The 16,679-nt window shown below is 45.1% G+C and overlaps 1 protein-coding gene across 1 annotated transcript in view; it reads right to left on the reverse strand.

Moving 5' to 3' along the window:
* Positions 1–225: 225 nt before the first annotated feature.
* The window catches only part of AATF (apoptosis antagonizing transcription factor), a 108,603-nt gene continuing 92,149 nt past the window's right edge, over positions 226–16,679 (reverse strand). Inside the window, exon 12 of the mRNA XM_011953631.1 lies at positions 226–496. Within this exon, the coding sequence (XP_011809021.1) occupies positions 433–496 (64 nt within the window). The 3' untranslated portion in view covers positions 226–432. The remainder of the gene's footprint in view (positions 497–16,679) is intronic.

Consider the following 16,679-nt stretch of genomic DNA (forward strand, 5'->3'; position numbering starts at 1 on the left):
CTGTGTTGAAGGGACACCTGCACCTCCACATTCATTTTCCCCACAACAGCCACACTACACAAACAATCTGCATGTCCGCCAGGGTGAGTGGGTCAAGGAAACGTCAAGTCTGACAATGTATCAGGAGGCCACTGGACTAGAAAAAAAAGAAAGCCCAAGAAACGTGTCATCCGCTGGAGCGCCAAAGCAGACTGACTCAGCCTCTTAAGAAATCACAAGTGGTGGTGGCAGTAACAGTGCTCTTTATTTGTGGTGTTTAAAGGTGGGGTCGGGCGGGACAGCGCCCTTGCATGTATTAGGCACAGGTTCGGAACACAGCACCTTCCCAGGGGCTTCCCTACTAACTCAGTCCCATAAAGTCACTGGCTTCCTCCATCTGGACCAGCAGCCGCACCAGCCAAGGCGCCCGCTGGGTGTCGGAGGTGGGCGATGTCAATCCCCATGGCCTTCGTCGGGAGGGTGGAGCTGGCCAAAAAGAGAGCGGTACAGTTCTGTCCTAAAAGACAAACATGGCAAACTGGTTAACACACTGGTTCACTAGTCAAGGTTAAAAAGGAACGCAGAAGTTGGAAAATACCCCACTCAGTTTCTTCTGTTGAAAACACAGCCATGTAATTAAAAATGCATCCCACAGCTCTTATTCACAAATACAACAGAAGGAAGAAACCCAATCAAACAGTAAAATGTGTAAATGGTCCAGTGCGGCTGGACACCCGTCTCCAGGGAATGAGTGTTCTGTAAGTTTGCCCTTTGCAGACAGCCTCTTCAAGTAAGAAAACAAGATTGAATATTTTAATAGGATGTAGGAGACCGCCACCCGATGAGGGGGATTCAATCAGACATGGGATATAGGGGGATATAATTTAGTTTTCATATATTTTCTTGGACTTGGCAGTACTTGAAAAACAATGAAAATGAGCCAGCAACAAGATTCCAATTACTATCATCTGTGCAGTAGTTCAGGCGGAGAACCAAGCTTCTTCCGCACTCCCCAGCTGCCCTGTCTCTATTCTCAGTCTAATAAATAATATGATTGGCTAATTTATTTCTGAAGTTGGGTTTTGACATTAAAACAGTAACATGCCAGGGTCTTGGGCCCCTAAAAAGAAAATTAAATGACCACTTTCAAACTCTTTTAAATGCAACATACACACAAACATCTGGCCAAAGCCATCTGTCAAGGCCTGGAAAACCTAAAAGGAGTTTGGGTGGGGCAGGGGTCTTTCCTGTCATCGAGACAGAAGCTCCAGAACACTTTCCCCTGTGGATACAGAGCAGATCCTCCCTGCAGAGACATGAGGGATCCATGAGGTTCCAAGCAGGTAAGATCTGCGTGAGGATGTCCCTGCCATCAGGGAGGCGGGCATGTAGCATGTGGCCGCAGAGGCAGCCATCCACGTCCACGCTCTGCAAAAGGCCCAGCCAGTAGCCCTCATGGAGACAGGGCGGGCGCACACAGGGCTGAGGTCATGGGCCAGGAGCCCCAGAAGAAGTCTACACCTGCTCGGATATTCTCAAGATCGAACTCAAATTATAGCCTGCCATCTTGTTAGGAAAACAAGCTTTTAAAAGTGCTCTCATTATCTGAGGGTCAGCATCGGCACATCTGACTTTAAAAACAAAACCAAAAAGCCCCACCTTTCAAACAGCAAGGCTTTAACACAAAAACCTATTCGTCTGTTTTGTAGTCACCCTACTATAGTTATGGATAAGGACAGAGGTACTACAATTAGGAAATCCAACAAAAGGAATAGAGTACAGAAGCCACAAATGTAAGCTAGCCTTATGTTGGGGACCACGGGATGGACAGGCAGTGAAAGTGCAGGCCAGAGAACAACAGGCCTCCAATTTTATTACAGGAATTTTATCCCAAGAATGTGCTGGTGCCTTCACCCTGAACTACCCAGCAGACCCCTAGACCACAAAGGACACAGCTTCCCCCTTGGGCTCCACCTGTCTCTTCTGCTCTTCTGTTACACACATCCATGTGACTAGCCTCAATAAGCCCAGACGAGGCCTGCCAAGGTGGAAGGCAGCCCCAGACCAAATGCAAACAAATGGCTTCCAAATCACCAGTTCTGCCACACGGATCCTGCAGTGCCCGGCGCAGGCTCCACTTCATCACACCATGGCCTGCCTATTCGCCAGTAAAGACAAGTCTCTCTAGCTGTTTCCACACAAAAAATTAAATGGCGTGAAAGGGAGAGTTGCCGTAACAAAAGGACAGTGTGACTTTAAGATGACAACATCTGATGAGTAGGAAATGCAGAGGCGCGAGGCTATTTAGCCCTTCACAATCATACCCTTTCTAGCCTCGCCGTGCTTGCCTGCACCAGACCCCATCATTACCACTGAGCAAATGCTTCCACTCTGCACGCAGTATCAGTGCAACGCCTGGGCCAAAGGCAGCAGTTACTGTCCGCAGCAGGGTTCATGTGTCAGGAGCAGAGAGTGAAATGCTGAAACCCATGTTTTCATAGAACATCATTTCACACTCAGGTGGGCAAAGCTGACAAACATATGCAGCTGTTCATGGCAAGCAACTTGGGAAGCTGAGTGGTCGGGGTTCTTAAAACATTTTCAGAGACAGAGAATATGAATAGGGGATTATTTCAATCTAAAAGTCCCCAAGCAATTTCAACTTTTACATCTTCCTCACCCACTACCACCAACTGGTGACTGTTTTTACCTTCAAAGCATCTCAAACTTCACAGCTCTCCAGGCTTCCACTAGGTCAGATCTCACCGTTGCTCATGAAGCACACAGCGACAACCTCCTGGCTGACTCTTCCACTCCCTTCTCTGAGACAGACAAAGCAGACCCTCCCTGGGGCCCAGAAGCACCATGGGGATGAAGATTCCCCCCCCGCCCCACCCCACCCCTGCTGCAGATTCCAGCGGTCCAGCTTGGCCTCAGTCCTTCCTCTTTCCCGGTCCCGGCTTTGGCTCCTGCCCTGAGCAGCTGGGCGGTGCAGGGAAGCACAGCCCTTCCTGCCTCTTTGCTAGGTTGGAGAAGGAAGGGTTGCACATTTTTATAACGTTTTTCACCGTAAGTTTAAATAGTTACAAAACATATGACCGGGATGTTGTGAATATTAACTTTTGTAATGCCTGCAATGGAACCTATGTGCCATAATGATTTGATACTCATGGTTCTTTCAAGTAACACATAAATTTTTTTTTTTTTTTTGAGATGGAGTCTCACTCCTGGCACACAGGTTGGAGTGCAGTAGCTCGATCTTGGCTCACTGCAACCTTCACCTCCCAGGTTCAAGCCATTCTCCTTTCTCAGCCTCCCAAGTAGCTGGAATTACAGGCACCCGCCACCATGCCCAGCTAATTTTTGCATTTTTAGTAGAGACAGGGTTTCACCATGTTGGACAGGCTGGTCTCGAACTCCAGACCTCAGGTGATCCACCTGCCTCGGCCTCCCAAAATGCTAAGATTACAGGTATGTGCCACTGCGTCCAGCCAAGTAACACAGAAACTCTTCTTTTATTTTTTTTTTTGAGATGGAGTCTCGCTCTGTCGCCAGGCTGGAGTGCAGAGGCGCGATTTCAGCTCACTGCAAGCTCCGCCTCCCAGGTTCAATCGATTCTCCTGCCTCAGCCTCCTAAGTAGCTGGGACTACAGGTGCCCGCCACCACGCCCAGCTAATTTTTGTATTTTTAGTAGAGATGGAGTTTTGCCATATTGGCCAGGATGGTCTCGATCTCTTGACCTCATGATCCACCCGCCTTGGCCTCCCAAAGTGCTGGGATTATAGGCGTGAGCCACACATAAACTCTTTAACTTGGACATTTTATAGCACCTTTTTCTTTTTAAATTTTATTTCCATCTGACTTTTCCCCTACAGAGTTTTGTCCTAATGGTTTCATGCTTGAATGTCTTTTATCAACCTTATACTTCTTGGCCACATTAGTCTGTAAATAAAAACACTTTTGAAATTTTTAAAATGCAAAAAATTGAAATGAAAATATTTTAATTGTTTGACATTATAAGGCTCTAAGTAGTTAAAAAATGTTCCTCTGGATTATTAGGATACAATCAATATATAATAACATGATACAATATATTCTAATTTTAGTGAAAATTTAGCATTCATACATGTGTAAAAAGGTTACTGGAAATGCATCCCTTAATGATATGGATAAGGCTTTTCCCTCCATTTGTTCATGGATCATGGAGGAATATTATTTATTGCCAGAATGAAGGCGGGTTCAGCATCAATTCTACTCCTATTTTTTTTTTTTTTTTTTTTGTAGACACAAGCACTGAGAAACGCTGTCATGTAAACAAGCAGACAGGAATGACAGAGTTCTGGGATAGCAATGCCACTCGATTCTTTTCGCTCTTTGTGAATTATATGGTACACACAAAAAATCGCACAGTGACTCGTCACCGAACATTAGTCCTAACGATCAACCAACTGACAACTCAATTCAACTCTTGTTCTCCTGTGATTCTGCTGGAAGTGAAGAACTGGAAACCACCCGGCCTGCACAGGGCTTGTCATCTAGTCCTTAAGCATTTCCTTTCTCAATTTCTATACCCATATTTCCAGCTGTCCTTGTGTTTGGGGCCCTGGAGGTTTTCCCGTGGCAGCCCGAGGTCCATGTTACTTTAAGGATGGGCTTGAGGGAGGCTTTTCAAGGCCGGAGAAGGACGAGGGTAAAAGGAGAATCTGGCCCTCCAGCACAGGTATGCTCTGGGGCAGACAGCTTTAGGAAAGAATGTACGTCTGGAGACTGACTCCTTGACTATCTGTGTCTACCTTCCCCTTGGAAAGTCTCTGCACACCCCAGTGTGAAGACTGAGCCGCAGGGTGCACAGAGCTCTTCTTCCCTCAAACCCAGGCAGGTGTCTAGGTGCTTAGGGAGAGGCAAAGACATCTGAAAAGAAACAAAACATGTCCGTAGTCCTTACCCCATCCCAGGAAAAACTGCAAGTAAAGAAAAGGCTACAAAAAGGCGCCATGGGACCAAGAGCCAGACCGCCTTGTACTGCATGAACATCTTCCCCCGGCTGCATCTTCCTAACTGGGATTCAGCCACGCGGAGAAGCTAAACTATCAATCCTCCAGGTTAACCTTGTTCCACTGGATTCTCCAGGGTAAGTGTACAGTTTCATACCTGAGGTCCCCTTAAGGCTATGCATAATGAACTTTTAAAAAAAAATACATAATTCCTGCTGCCCATCACATTAAGAATCAAGATGCGAATCACTGATCTGTAGTCCCCCCACCCCTGAGCATACACGCACTCACGGTCAGTGGGAGTGCCCGCTGCAGACAACGTGTTCATGCTGGTATCACGCAGGGGAGCAGACTACAGAGTAATTAACCAGACTTGGACCCGAGGTAGAAGGTCGATAGCAGGGGCTCTTCCTTGAATTAAAATTTAACTTACCCTTTATTGCAACCTACAAAAGCAAGTAATGAGCACTAACATTTTTATTTCTTTTAAACTGTCATTTAGGCTGTAGAGGGGATAATTACCTATCTCTAGTGTAGTAAGGTTTTATAACCCTTAGTGAGGCATTTTCTAATTTAATATTTTTACTATATTATCATAAAACCTGTTTCTAGAAAAAAAATGATCATGGATTAGCAGCCATTTTCCATAAAGACAGAATGTGCGTGTGTGTGTGTGTGTCTCTTAGGATTTGGCTTATTAGGTGATTCTTCCGAAGAGACTTAAAGTATGCACATTGTAGCTAGCTGTGAACTGCAATTACTTGAGTGGCAGGTAAGATTTTAAAAGCTCTAAGTGAAATGGGGGTGTATGTGTACGAGAATGCAGCCCCTTGCTGGATGTGTGGATCCAAATATGTTCTCTTCAGTTCCACATGTGCACTCACCCCACTACAACACAGATCACTGTCTTTCACGGTGTCATTTGGGCAAACAGTACAGAGGAGCATATTAAACCTGCAAATGATCTGTGTGGGGCTTTCAATTTGCTAGGTCAGTAGCTTGCAGCACTGGGGATTCTGAAGGAATTGTACCATCCACTCTACCGAAAATCCCACTCCTCCTACACTGGCCCTGGAACCCCCAGGCCTCCAAGACAACCCTGAGCTGTACCTGCCCACTCTTGTGGCCAAAGACAGGTGGACAGCGGAGAGAACACAGCCATTCCACCGATCCCTGAAAAAGCCTGTACAGCCTCCCAAAGCGCATCATGGTCTCTGAGAAAGTATTACATGCCAGTCTTCCAAAGGAGCTGGCGGAGACAATATTGCTGCTTTCCAGATTAAAAGTGACTCATAGGCCAGGTATGGTGGCTCACGTAATCCCAGCACTTTGGGAGGTTGAGGTGGGAAGATTGCTTGAGCCCAGGAGTTTGAGACCAGCCTGAGCAACACAGTGAGACCCTGTCTCTATTAAAAATAAATACATAAAATGATACACATAATTTGCCTTTGACTAATTAAAAATTGTTCATTTGTTGCTTCTTAGGGGTGGGAGGTCTCCCTAAATATGTAAGACACATCCCAGAATGTCGCAGCCCTTCCTTCCTTTCTAATCCTCTACCTCTCCCACACTGCACACAAAAGTGCTATAGCATTTGCTTCTGCCTTAACTCAACCCCATACATACACTGCAGAATCAAGGGAAAAGAAGAAAGCACATGACAAGCAAGTTGGACAAAGGGTTCCAATCACAGCAGTGCTCACAGCTAGCAGGCTCTGGATCCGATTTGAAACCCTACAAGTAGAGTCCGCCCAGATATGGTCAGTCATCCCAGAGATTCACATGCACGCCTGCTCTGTACTGACCAGCGCGGTCGCCGATGACAGATGTGTGCTTTTAAAATTACTGGTGATGTACTGATGCTGCCTTTCTTCACGTTTTTGTTTGAAAACAATTTGCTTAGTGTGGTGGAAGCCTAAACATGTACTAGATGTATATGATTCCTGGCCTCAAAACCTATCATACTAAAGGTATAATCAATTAATTAAAAATATTTGAATGCTTATTTGAACTTTGTTAGATTTTGTGGAGGTTTACAAAGACATGAAAGGCACAGCGGAAGCTAGATCGGGTAGGTAAGTGTGTCTCAGACAAATCACTCCATCTGGGGAGACACACAAACATTCTTCCTCCTGCTGAACCCAATTCTGTCATTCTGGGACTCACAGTCATGGGCTCTTGTCCCTCTAAAGCCACGAGAGAAGTAAGGCTGACTACTATTCCCTGTGGCAGCACTTCAACTACTTGATGTCTTCCTCTAACTAAATCTGTTCTTTTCCAGGTTCAGTGGCCTCAGTTCCCTCCATTCCTCCTGTGACCAAGTCTGCCTGCCATCCTGACTGCACTCCTATGAGCCCTCCATTTGCCAAAGCTCCAAAAGCAAGGTCCTCGGAACCTGCAGCCCTCATGAGCCCAAAGCAGGTGGAGCAGGACTCCGTCTCTCCTGCACTCTGAACACATACTTCTGTTTTCCCAAGGCCTCCACTCTCTTCTGTTCTATCTACTGGTATGCCCAGGGCCTCCCAAATGTCTGCGGAAAAAGATGTCTTGCCAATTATCACTTGGCACGTGCTAATGGCACCAAACAAAGGGAACCTTCTCCAACAAAACATGTGCCTCCATTCTGATTGCCAGAAACCGAAGTAGGCCAAAGGGCAAAGGCTACTCACTCCTCCATTTTCCTCTTAAAAATGTCTACAGACCAGAGGACAGCAGCTTTCTTTTCTTATATACTTAGAGAAGCCAGCTTAATAGAAATCTTGAATAGTTAAATAGAACAAGGCGGATGCTTTTATATGGTATAGAGCATGGTATCACAAGTGCAGAGGGGCTGGAAGGTGCTGTCAGAGCTGGTACTGACTCTGGCTCAGGTCCTTACTGGGTCTAGGACATTATGTAAATTACTTAACCCCCCTGAATCTTAGCCTCCTCATCAGTAATGTGGTGACAGTATCCTCCTTAAACATACTGTTTTTACAGCACTAAGCAAAGTCCCTATTGCATAAATGGCATCGTCATCTATGATCATGAGAAACGGAATGAGTCAGAGCAACATGCTGAGGGCCTGTGTGCATGCATTACAGTTGCTCCCAACCAACACTAGGGACAAAATGGTAGCCTCCTTTCATCATTCCTTTGCTTTCCCCGACCCAAATCCATCCTACTCTGTATCAGTGACTTTACAAGTGAGAGAAAGATATTTGAGAAGTGTCTCTATGACCTAAAAGGAGAAACATATTGATCCGAATGGCAGGCAATTGCCCTGTGCTCTTTGGGGCTGTGTGGTAGGGGCAGCCCTGTGTATGTCATAAGAATTGGCTCAGACACAATTCTTATGACATTAGACACAATTCTTATAACATTAGCATTAGAACTTAGCTCCTCAAGGTTGGGCGTAGTGGCTCATACCTGTAATCCCAGCACTTTGGGAGACCAAGGCGGGCGGATAACCTGAGGTCAGGGGTTCGAGACCAGCATGGCCAACACGAAGAAACCTCATCTCTACTAAAAATACAAAAAATAGCCAGGTGTGGTGGTGCATGCCTGTAATCCCAGGTACCTGGGAGGCTGAGACAGGAGAATCACTTGAACCTGGGAGGTGGAGGTTGCAGTGAGCCAAGATTGTGCCATTGTACTCCAGCCTGGGCGAAAGAGTGAGACTCCATCTTAAACAAAACAAAACAAAACAAAAACTTAGCTCCCCAAGAAGGCTGGATTGCTGGGAAAGTAATCCAAGTAAAAAGACATAGTGCTTATAAGGAGTTAGTATTTAGTCAGAATGACACAAAAATCACTATAGTAGAAAACAGGATTTCTGAATACGGCCAAAAAGTCGGTACACTTACCCTCCCTGACTCTCCTCTTAACATCCCCCAACAACCAGAGGATCACAGGCTTCTCTCCTGAAATCTCATCATAATTCCATTCCAAAAAACAAACCAAAACTGAACAACAAAAACCCCCTAAAAAAACCACAAAGAAAGGAGGTAAAGGGGAAGGAAAGCAGCTTTCTTTCAGCTAAGACTTATTTCTTAACAGGATCAACTTAGCAAAATAAGAATGACTCAGAGACACCCCTTATCTATCACTAATTACCTAAATCTAGATACAAGGCAAATCATGTCCAATCCGACACTAGCTGAACTCTTCACAAGTTTCCAAAAACCGCAGCCACCCGAATCTGCCACAGGGTGGCAGTACACGACTCATTTCTAAGTGGACCCCGCCACCATAATCAGGGGAGCCCATAAATTACGCGGTGTCTGCTCTCATCAGCATCCTCCCCAGTGCTTGAAGGAGACTCTAGAAGGTCTGTTTCAATTCGTTCTTTTGGTCAGGTCAGAACTAGGTCCTTCAAACCTCTGCAAAAGCTTTTAGCCCTATAGCTCTAAATTACATATGGTGACACATGGCCTCTGGCCTGTCCCCTAAAGATCAGACTCAAGATTTATAAATGTTCCAAGAAGCAGGTTCAGGCCCCAAACAAAGGAACTGAGAGGCTGGGGAACAGGGAGGAGAGGAGAGAGGGGTGGGGGCGAGAAGGGGACTGCATGTGGACAGGTTTTCTTTTCACTTGTGCTTCCTTCTAAATTACTCAAGCCAGTTACAAATCCCCTGCACTTTAACAAAGGAAGAAAAACACTTGAAACTTCCACCATCCCTACTACTAGCTTCAAATCTTCCACATTATTTTAAAGAAAAATAATTTACCTTAGTGGACTTGCAAAAAAAGGGGCGGTGGGGGAGGAGCCACTCTTCAGACAAAAGGGGCGCTGCTCCTTCCGCGCATTAATATTCCATATTCCCGGGATGATTTCCACTTTCACAGTTTGACTGTTTTATAACAGATTTGATGTGAGAGAAGACAAATGGCCTCACAAAGGAAAGACGACAAATCATCACACTGCTTTTAGCAGGGTTTCTCTTTATTTTTATTTATTTTTATTCCGGACCTAGGCTGCAGAGCTCTCTGCTTTGCTGGAGATGTTTAATATTAACGTCAAGCCACCACGGTCCCCGCAATAGAGTTGGCCGGTGTTGTGTTTACGGTTTTGTGACTGCTGGCTTCAGGAAGATGAAGCTCCTTGTTCAAACAGCAGCCCCTCTAACAGCTCCTGTTAAAAGCCAGGGGATGCTTCACTGCTTAGACGTGAATCACTTCCCCCAACCGCACAGAAGGTGAGACTGACATTCCAGTTACATTTGTATCCGTATCAGGATGCTGCCCAACAACCCAGGGTGTGTGTGTGTGTGTGTGTGTGTGTGTGTGTGTGTGCGCGCGCGCACGTGTCGGGGGAGCACAGGATGCATCGCTCAGCTCTAGCTTAACTTCAACACGCAGGAATTAGTGAGGGTATTCAATGTCAACCCACAGAGTTTTGGCAACGGCACTCTGCTATTACTTCCGGTAATAAGTTGGAGGATTTCTTTTGCTTAGAAATCTGGTACCAATCAAAATGCACAAGAAGCAACTACTGAGTGAGCAAACGCAAAGTGCCAGCTCTGCGATGCGAGTCAGGGGACACAGAGGAACCGCTGGGGCCTCGGGAGCAAACCCTTCCAGCTGCTGGCCAACCGCCCTGCCCGGAAGTCTCCCCGACAGCGTTCAAGGAGCATGTGTTCTCCTGGCTCTCCTCCACCTTCCTTCTCCCAGGTTCTGCTCTCAGCTTCCTCTCTTCTCTTGACACCCTCCCCTGGTGATCCCACACACTCTCTAATGATCTAATGGTCTCCTCCTCGGGAAGGACCCCACAGCCCAAGCCCCCACTCCCCCGCCCTCCCCCTGAACTCATCTGCCTTGCAAGGCTCTTCTGACACCCAAGCTACCGTTTCTCCTAATAATGGTAGTAAATTCTTTTTTATTCACATCCCACACAACTGTTTAATGGCAGTGAGCTGTACGACAAAATTACAGATTATCAATACCACATATTCTGATGAAAAAATAAAATCCAGTCTGAGATGGGGCTCTTGTTTGGACTGTACGCCTATTAACTGATTTAAAAAAAAAAAAGCCTGCTCTCAATCTGTCCATATTTTTTGGTTTTTCATAGTATCCTTCAAAGAACTTTCTCCCTGCCTCTGAAAATCAGAAATTCAGCAAAAGGAGCATCTGTCCTAGACACCTGCCAGGTGAGCTTTCCCAAGCAGCACTGAGCAGGCCTGCAACAGGGGGTCTGCAACAGGGCATCTCTCTCACTCCAGTCTCACCAGCTAGTCCCTGAAGTCAGCAGTTTGATTACCTCAGCCAGTTATATGATTGGCTCTAAAAACCCTGACTGCTAAGTGCAAAGTGAGCAGTTTGCATTTCTTCCCCTGGACGCCGAAGAGTGTGTCTGGCTGCATAGTTGTGTTTCCCCATGTAGGACCGAGCTGTGGAAGAGGAGGCAGAGTGCTGCCAAGTGTGTGTATGAGAAAATGTGTATTGATTTCTTCTTTCTTATAGGGGAGCACAAAGCACTGAAGAACAATTGCTCGTCTTTGCAGCATTTCACATTCCATACAAGAGACAAAAGGCCCAACCCCCACTACCCTCTGAGAAGCAGAAAGGCGAATGGAACAGGACTGTGTCTCCCGGGTGTTGGCAGCCACCAGCGCTGCTGCAGGTCAGCCACTGAGACTCCAAACACCCTGGGGCCCACACCTGCTCGCCTGTCTCTCATCAAGTAACTTCCCTCTCTGGGCTGATGTCTCCTCATCTCTATTGTAGAAGAAAGGCCTTCAGTCTTACTTACCTTGTAAGTGGAGGTGCCCAGGGGGTCAATTAATTAATGTTTATAAAGTGTTGTGCTCCCCAGAGAGACAGTGGGAAAGCATAGGGTGTGGTTATGGCTCATTCAAGGCCTCCCTTTGGAGGGTGGCTGGTGAGAGCGTCCCATGACCAGGTGCTGCCAGCAACTTGAACTCCAAGTCTAATAAGGCAAGGTCCTCAATCTAAATATCCCTTCTTAGCTTGACACTTAATACAAACACTAAAAATAACAAAGCAGCTAGGCCTTTATGCTTTGTTAATGCACTTACAGAATTCATTCCAGAACTGTTTTCTTCTCAAAGAAAAATACTGAAAGCAGAGTCCAGAAAACTGACCTAAAGCTATAAATCACTGCAGAGTCCTGCTGGTGTTCTTCATGCTCTATAGTAACTGCATGGTGAGTATCCCTAATCCAAGTATCTGAAATCTGAAATGCTCCAAAATCTAAACATTTCTGAGCACCGACGCCAATTATGCTGTAAGAAAATGCTCACTGGAACACTTCAGATTTCAGATTTTCAGATTAGGCATGCTGAACGGGGATAATACAAATATTTCCAAATCCAAAAAAATCTGAAATATGAAATTCCTCTGGATCCAAGAATTCCTGATAGGTGACACTCGGCTTGTAATAATTTATAGGAAGGCCATCAGAACCAAATCTGGTTTAAATAGCACAGAAAACCTATAGTATATAGTATACAGCAGGAGAAAACCTACAGTATATATAAAGTTTAGGGTCTATACTCTCAGAAGTGACGGAAATGTAAGAGTGTTCTTGAGAGAGCTTTTTCCAAGGTTCAATCTAAGTAGAAATGACCTCAAAAACCCTCTAAGCAAAGGGTTGAGAATCATAAGTCCCAGAGCAGAACCTTTCATTCTGGGTCTTTTCCAACATGGCCATGAGCTAAGAACAAAATAAGGAGTTGGCCCTCAAGCAGTGCAGTGTTTTAGCATGGAGACCTAACCTATGAATAATTAGGAAGCAACCTGATGGTAGATGTGATATATAATATAAATCTATACAAAGTGGGCCGGGCGCGGTGGCTCAAGCCTGTAATCCCAGCACTTTGGGAGGCCGAGACGGGCAGATCACGAGGTCAGGAGATCGAGACCATCCTGGCGAACACGGTGAAACCCCGTCTCTACTAAAAAATACAAAAAAACTAGCCGGGCGAGGTGGCGGGCGCCTGTAATCCCAGCCACTTGGGAGGCTGAGGCAGGAGAATGGCGTGAACCCGGGAGGCGGAGCTTGCAGTGAGCTGAGAGCCGGCCACTGCACTCCAGCCCGGGCGACAGAGCGAGACTCCGTCTCAAAAAAAAAATAAAATAAAATAAAAATAAAGCCAATAATAATAAAAATTTAAAAACAAGTCCTTAAGAGAAACATTTATACACACTTTAAAGAATGTGAAATATCCCTTTAGAGAAAAAAGAGGATTTACAATCCTTTGAAGAAGCGCTGAGAATATAAGTGCAGAAATGAGAACTATAGTCAAAAAGGCCCATTTTGAGGAAGGATTTATCTGTTCAGCATCTACAAATCTCTTTCTAGAAGATGTGCTTTTATCACTCTACCTCCTGCTTGGAGCCAAGGCTTCATTTTGACAATGCAAATTCTCTAGAATAAGAGACTCAATAGTAGCAAATCAGGAAAAATCGAAGAAACAACAGCAGTGTTTTTCTTCCAACCCAGTCTGGCCCAAGCCTTCGGTTTGAACTTGAGAGTGTTTCCTTTGTCCTTTCTGACATCACTGGAGGAAGAAGGCCCTGTGCCCCTATCTCTGTGCTGGACGCCATCTTTAATGATGATATATGGGGGTCCTTTCCCCTCAGCACTGCTGGGGGGTCAAACGTGTGGTGCTGCCTGCCTGAGAATCAACAAACGAATTATAAACTGTGTCAATCCGAGTTAATGCAAAGCTGTAATCCTCTTTAACAAGAGATCAAATCACTGCCATGAGTTATGTTCATTCTGTAATCTGATAAGGAAGAGAGGGAACCTCTAATAAAAGAGTAATGGGAGGCTTTAATGACGCTGGTAAAAGGCAGCCCCAGTTAAAACATTGCTCTTGTTCCTGCTGATTAGATCAATGTTGCATATTTGCCCGGGCTTGTCTCACCTGTCAGAATAACCTGTGTCTTTTTAGGAGATAAGAAGCCTCAGAGAAAACATCTGCACTTTAACCATTCTTGCTTGCAAGTTTTTAACCAACAGAAAATGCTCTATGGAGGGTATTTCAGGGGTTATTAACTGATGTGTTCTCAAATGCTGAGCAAGCTATACCAGAATATCTCACCATGATTCAGTGCATATTCCTATTAAATATAGGTAGCGGGGAGCAAGAAATGGTTTAACTAACCTCTGGGTTACCAAATGGGGGAAAAGAATATCATCAGTAGAGTGGTAGAGTATGCCCATATTTAGGGTGCAGACCCATACACAAAAATGGCAAGCCGAAGATAAATTGCCTGTACAAATCCTATTAGACCAAGGCATCTTGAGAACAACGTGGCAGTGATGTTGACAAAGCACTTTACAAGGCTGGATTACATTTGTACATTTCTTTTCTAAAACTCCAGATGTAAAACAATAATGTATTTGGTGCTCAGTACTTATCATTAAAGGATCCTCTCCTTGCTCTTTTTCAATGCCAGCAGCTTTATAAAAGGAGTGAGAAAGGTGGTTTTTTATTTTGGGGGACAGAATAGGGAGCTAAAATTGAAACCCTTGCTGTACATACTGAGAATTTCTTTAAGTTATGTGCAAAGGAATGGAGTACCTACAAAATATTAATCTTGCTACCATTTTTGGAATAAGGGGGGGAATCTACTTAGAAAAATTCAATACCTACACTTTTAACAGTACCAGAGTCAAATCTATCTAATAACCTCTCCTTGAAGCAGCATTTAATGCAAGGCAAACACCTATTTTCTTTGGCATGCATCAAGCTGACTGCTGTCACCAGACCCTTTCCATCCTGACAGCCAAAACCCATGCCAACAGAGCAGGTTCACATGGATGCCCCTTCCCAAATCTGAGTCAGTGGCCAGTTCTGAGGAACACATCTCTTCCTGTCTCAGGGGTCTCAGTCAGTATTTGTTTCTCTTGTCACACTAGCATTTTACTGACTTATATCCACACAACAAATGACAATTAACTTAGTCTGCCTCAGAGGGTCTGTCAGAAACACAGGCAAAAAGCAGATGCTTATTTCCATAACCCCAAATTCTTCACTTTGTTAGAACTATAGTGACAGATCATCTGCATCTATTTTATTTTATTTTCATTTTTGGAATGCATGTGTATTAGGCCATTCTTGCGGTGCAGTAAAGAAATACTTGAGGCTGGGTAATTTATTAAGACAGGAGGTTTAATTGGCTCACAGTTGTGCAGGTTGTACAAGAAGTGTGGCACCAGGCATCTGTCCAGCTTCTGATGAGGCCGCTGGAAGCTTACAATCACGGCAGAAGGCGAACGGGGAGCAGACGCCTCACACGGCCAGAGTGGGAGCAAGAGAGAGAGTGGGGACAGGGGAGAAGCCACACATAGCTAAACAACCAGATCTCTCAAGAACCCACTGTTATGAGAACAGCACCAGGGGAATGGTGCTAAAACAGTGATGAGAAATCCACCCCCATGATCCAGTCACTCCCACCAGGCCCCACCTCCAACACTGGTGATGACATTTCAACATGAGATTTGGCAGGGACACCAATCCAAACCATATCAGTAACCATATCAGTATCCAATACTGGCTTTTCTTTCTCTGTATTGATAGGTAATATGTGTACATATTTATGGGGTGCAGGTGATACTTTGATATGTGCATATAGCATGTTTAATGGTCACATCATACTCCCTCTGGTCTAATGGCATGGGGCGGGTGGGATTCCACATTACCCAATGTAAGCACTGTTTCTAAAAGGTCCTTGATGAGCTTAGAATAACTTCAACAGACAAGTAAACAACAGCCCTGCAAATCATGCAGGTAAAGTACTGGCCTGCTTTTGCTGGTGATGATATGCTGAGAGGATTCTCTACCAACGAGATGTCAAGCCTTTTCTTCTCCTTAGGCCACCAATAGCTCTGGCTCTACAGAAACAAGCGATCCTTTGCCTCTTAAAGATGACGCTGTAGGCTAGGTGTGGTGGCTCACGCCTGTAATCCCAGGACTTTGGGAGGCCGAGGCGGGTAGATCACGAGGTCAAGAGATCCAGACCATCCTAGCCAACATGGTGAAACCCCATCTCTACTAAAAATATAAAAATTAGCTGGGCGTGGTGGTGCATGTCTGTAGTCCCAGCTACTTGGGAGGCTGAGGCAGGAGAATCACTTGAATCCAGGAGGCGGAGGCTGCAGTGAGCCGAGATTATGCCACTGTCTGGGTGACAGAGCAAGACTCTGTCTCAAAAAAAAAAAAAAAAGATGACGCTGTCCTGGGAGCTAAGCTGCCCCATGTCAAGAACATCAGGGGTTTAACAAAGCCAGGGATCATTTTTAGGCTCATGGTAACCGCCTCCCTTGCAGGCAAACACATAATAGACAAATTTGGCTTTATTTTGTTTTCTCTCAATATTGGGAATGCTCATCAGGCATGCAATACAAACCACCTGTAAACCTCATAATGGAGAAGTGTAAAGATCTACTAGACCAGCACATAGAAACTATCAGGGATTGCATGAGATTTCCACTAACAAAGGAGATCCAAAGGCATTAAATCAATATCCAGCATCTACCTAGAAGGAAATGCGCCAAAGGGAAATTTGGTAACACAAGAACACAACTTGGCTACTTTACATTTTAAGTTAAAAAAAAAAAAAAAAAATAGAGCGCTTGAAGAGAAAAATTCCTAGCGTGAGAAAAGAATTTGTATCAACAGAAATTAACTAAATAGGTAACACTACTCAGACCACACAACAGGAGAACAAAATGAAGATGCCACTATCCTTT

Source organism: Colobus angolensis, unplaced genomic scaffold (genome assembly GCF_000951035.1).
Source record: "Colobus angolensis palliatus isolate OR3802 unplaced genomic scaffold, Cang.pa_1.0 Scaffold37, whole genome shotgun sequence".
NCBI classification, from domain to species: domain Eukaryota; kingdom Metazoa; phylum Chordata; class Mammalia; order Primates; family Cercopithecidae; genus Colobus; species Colobus angolensis.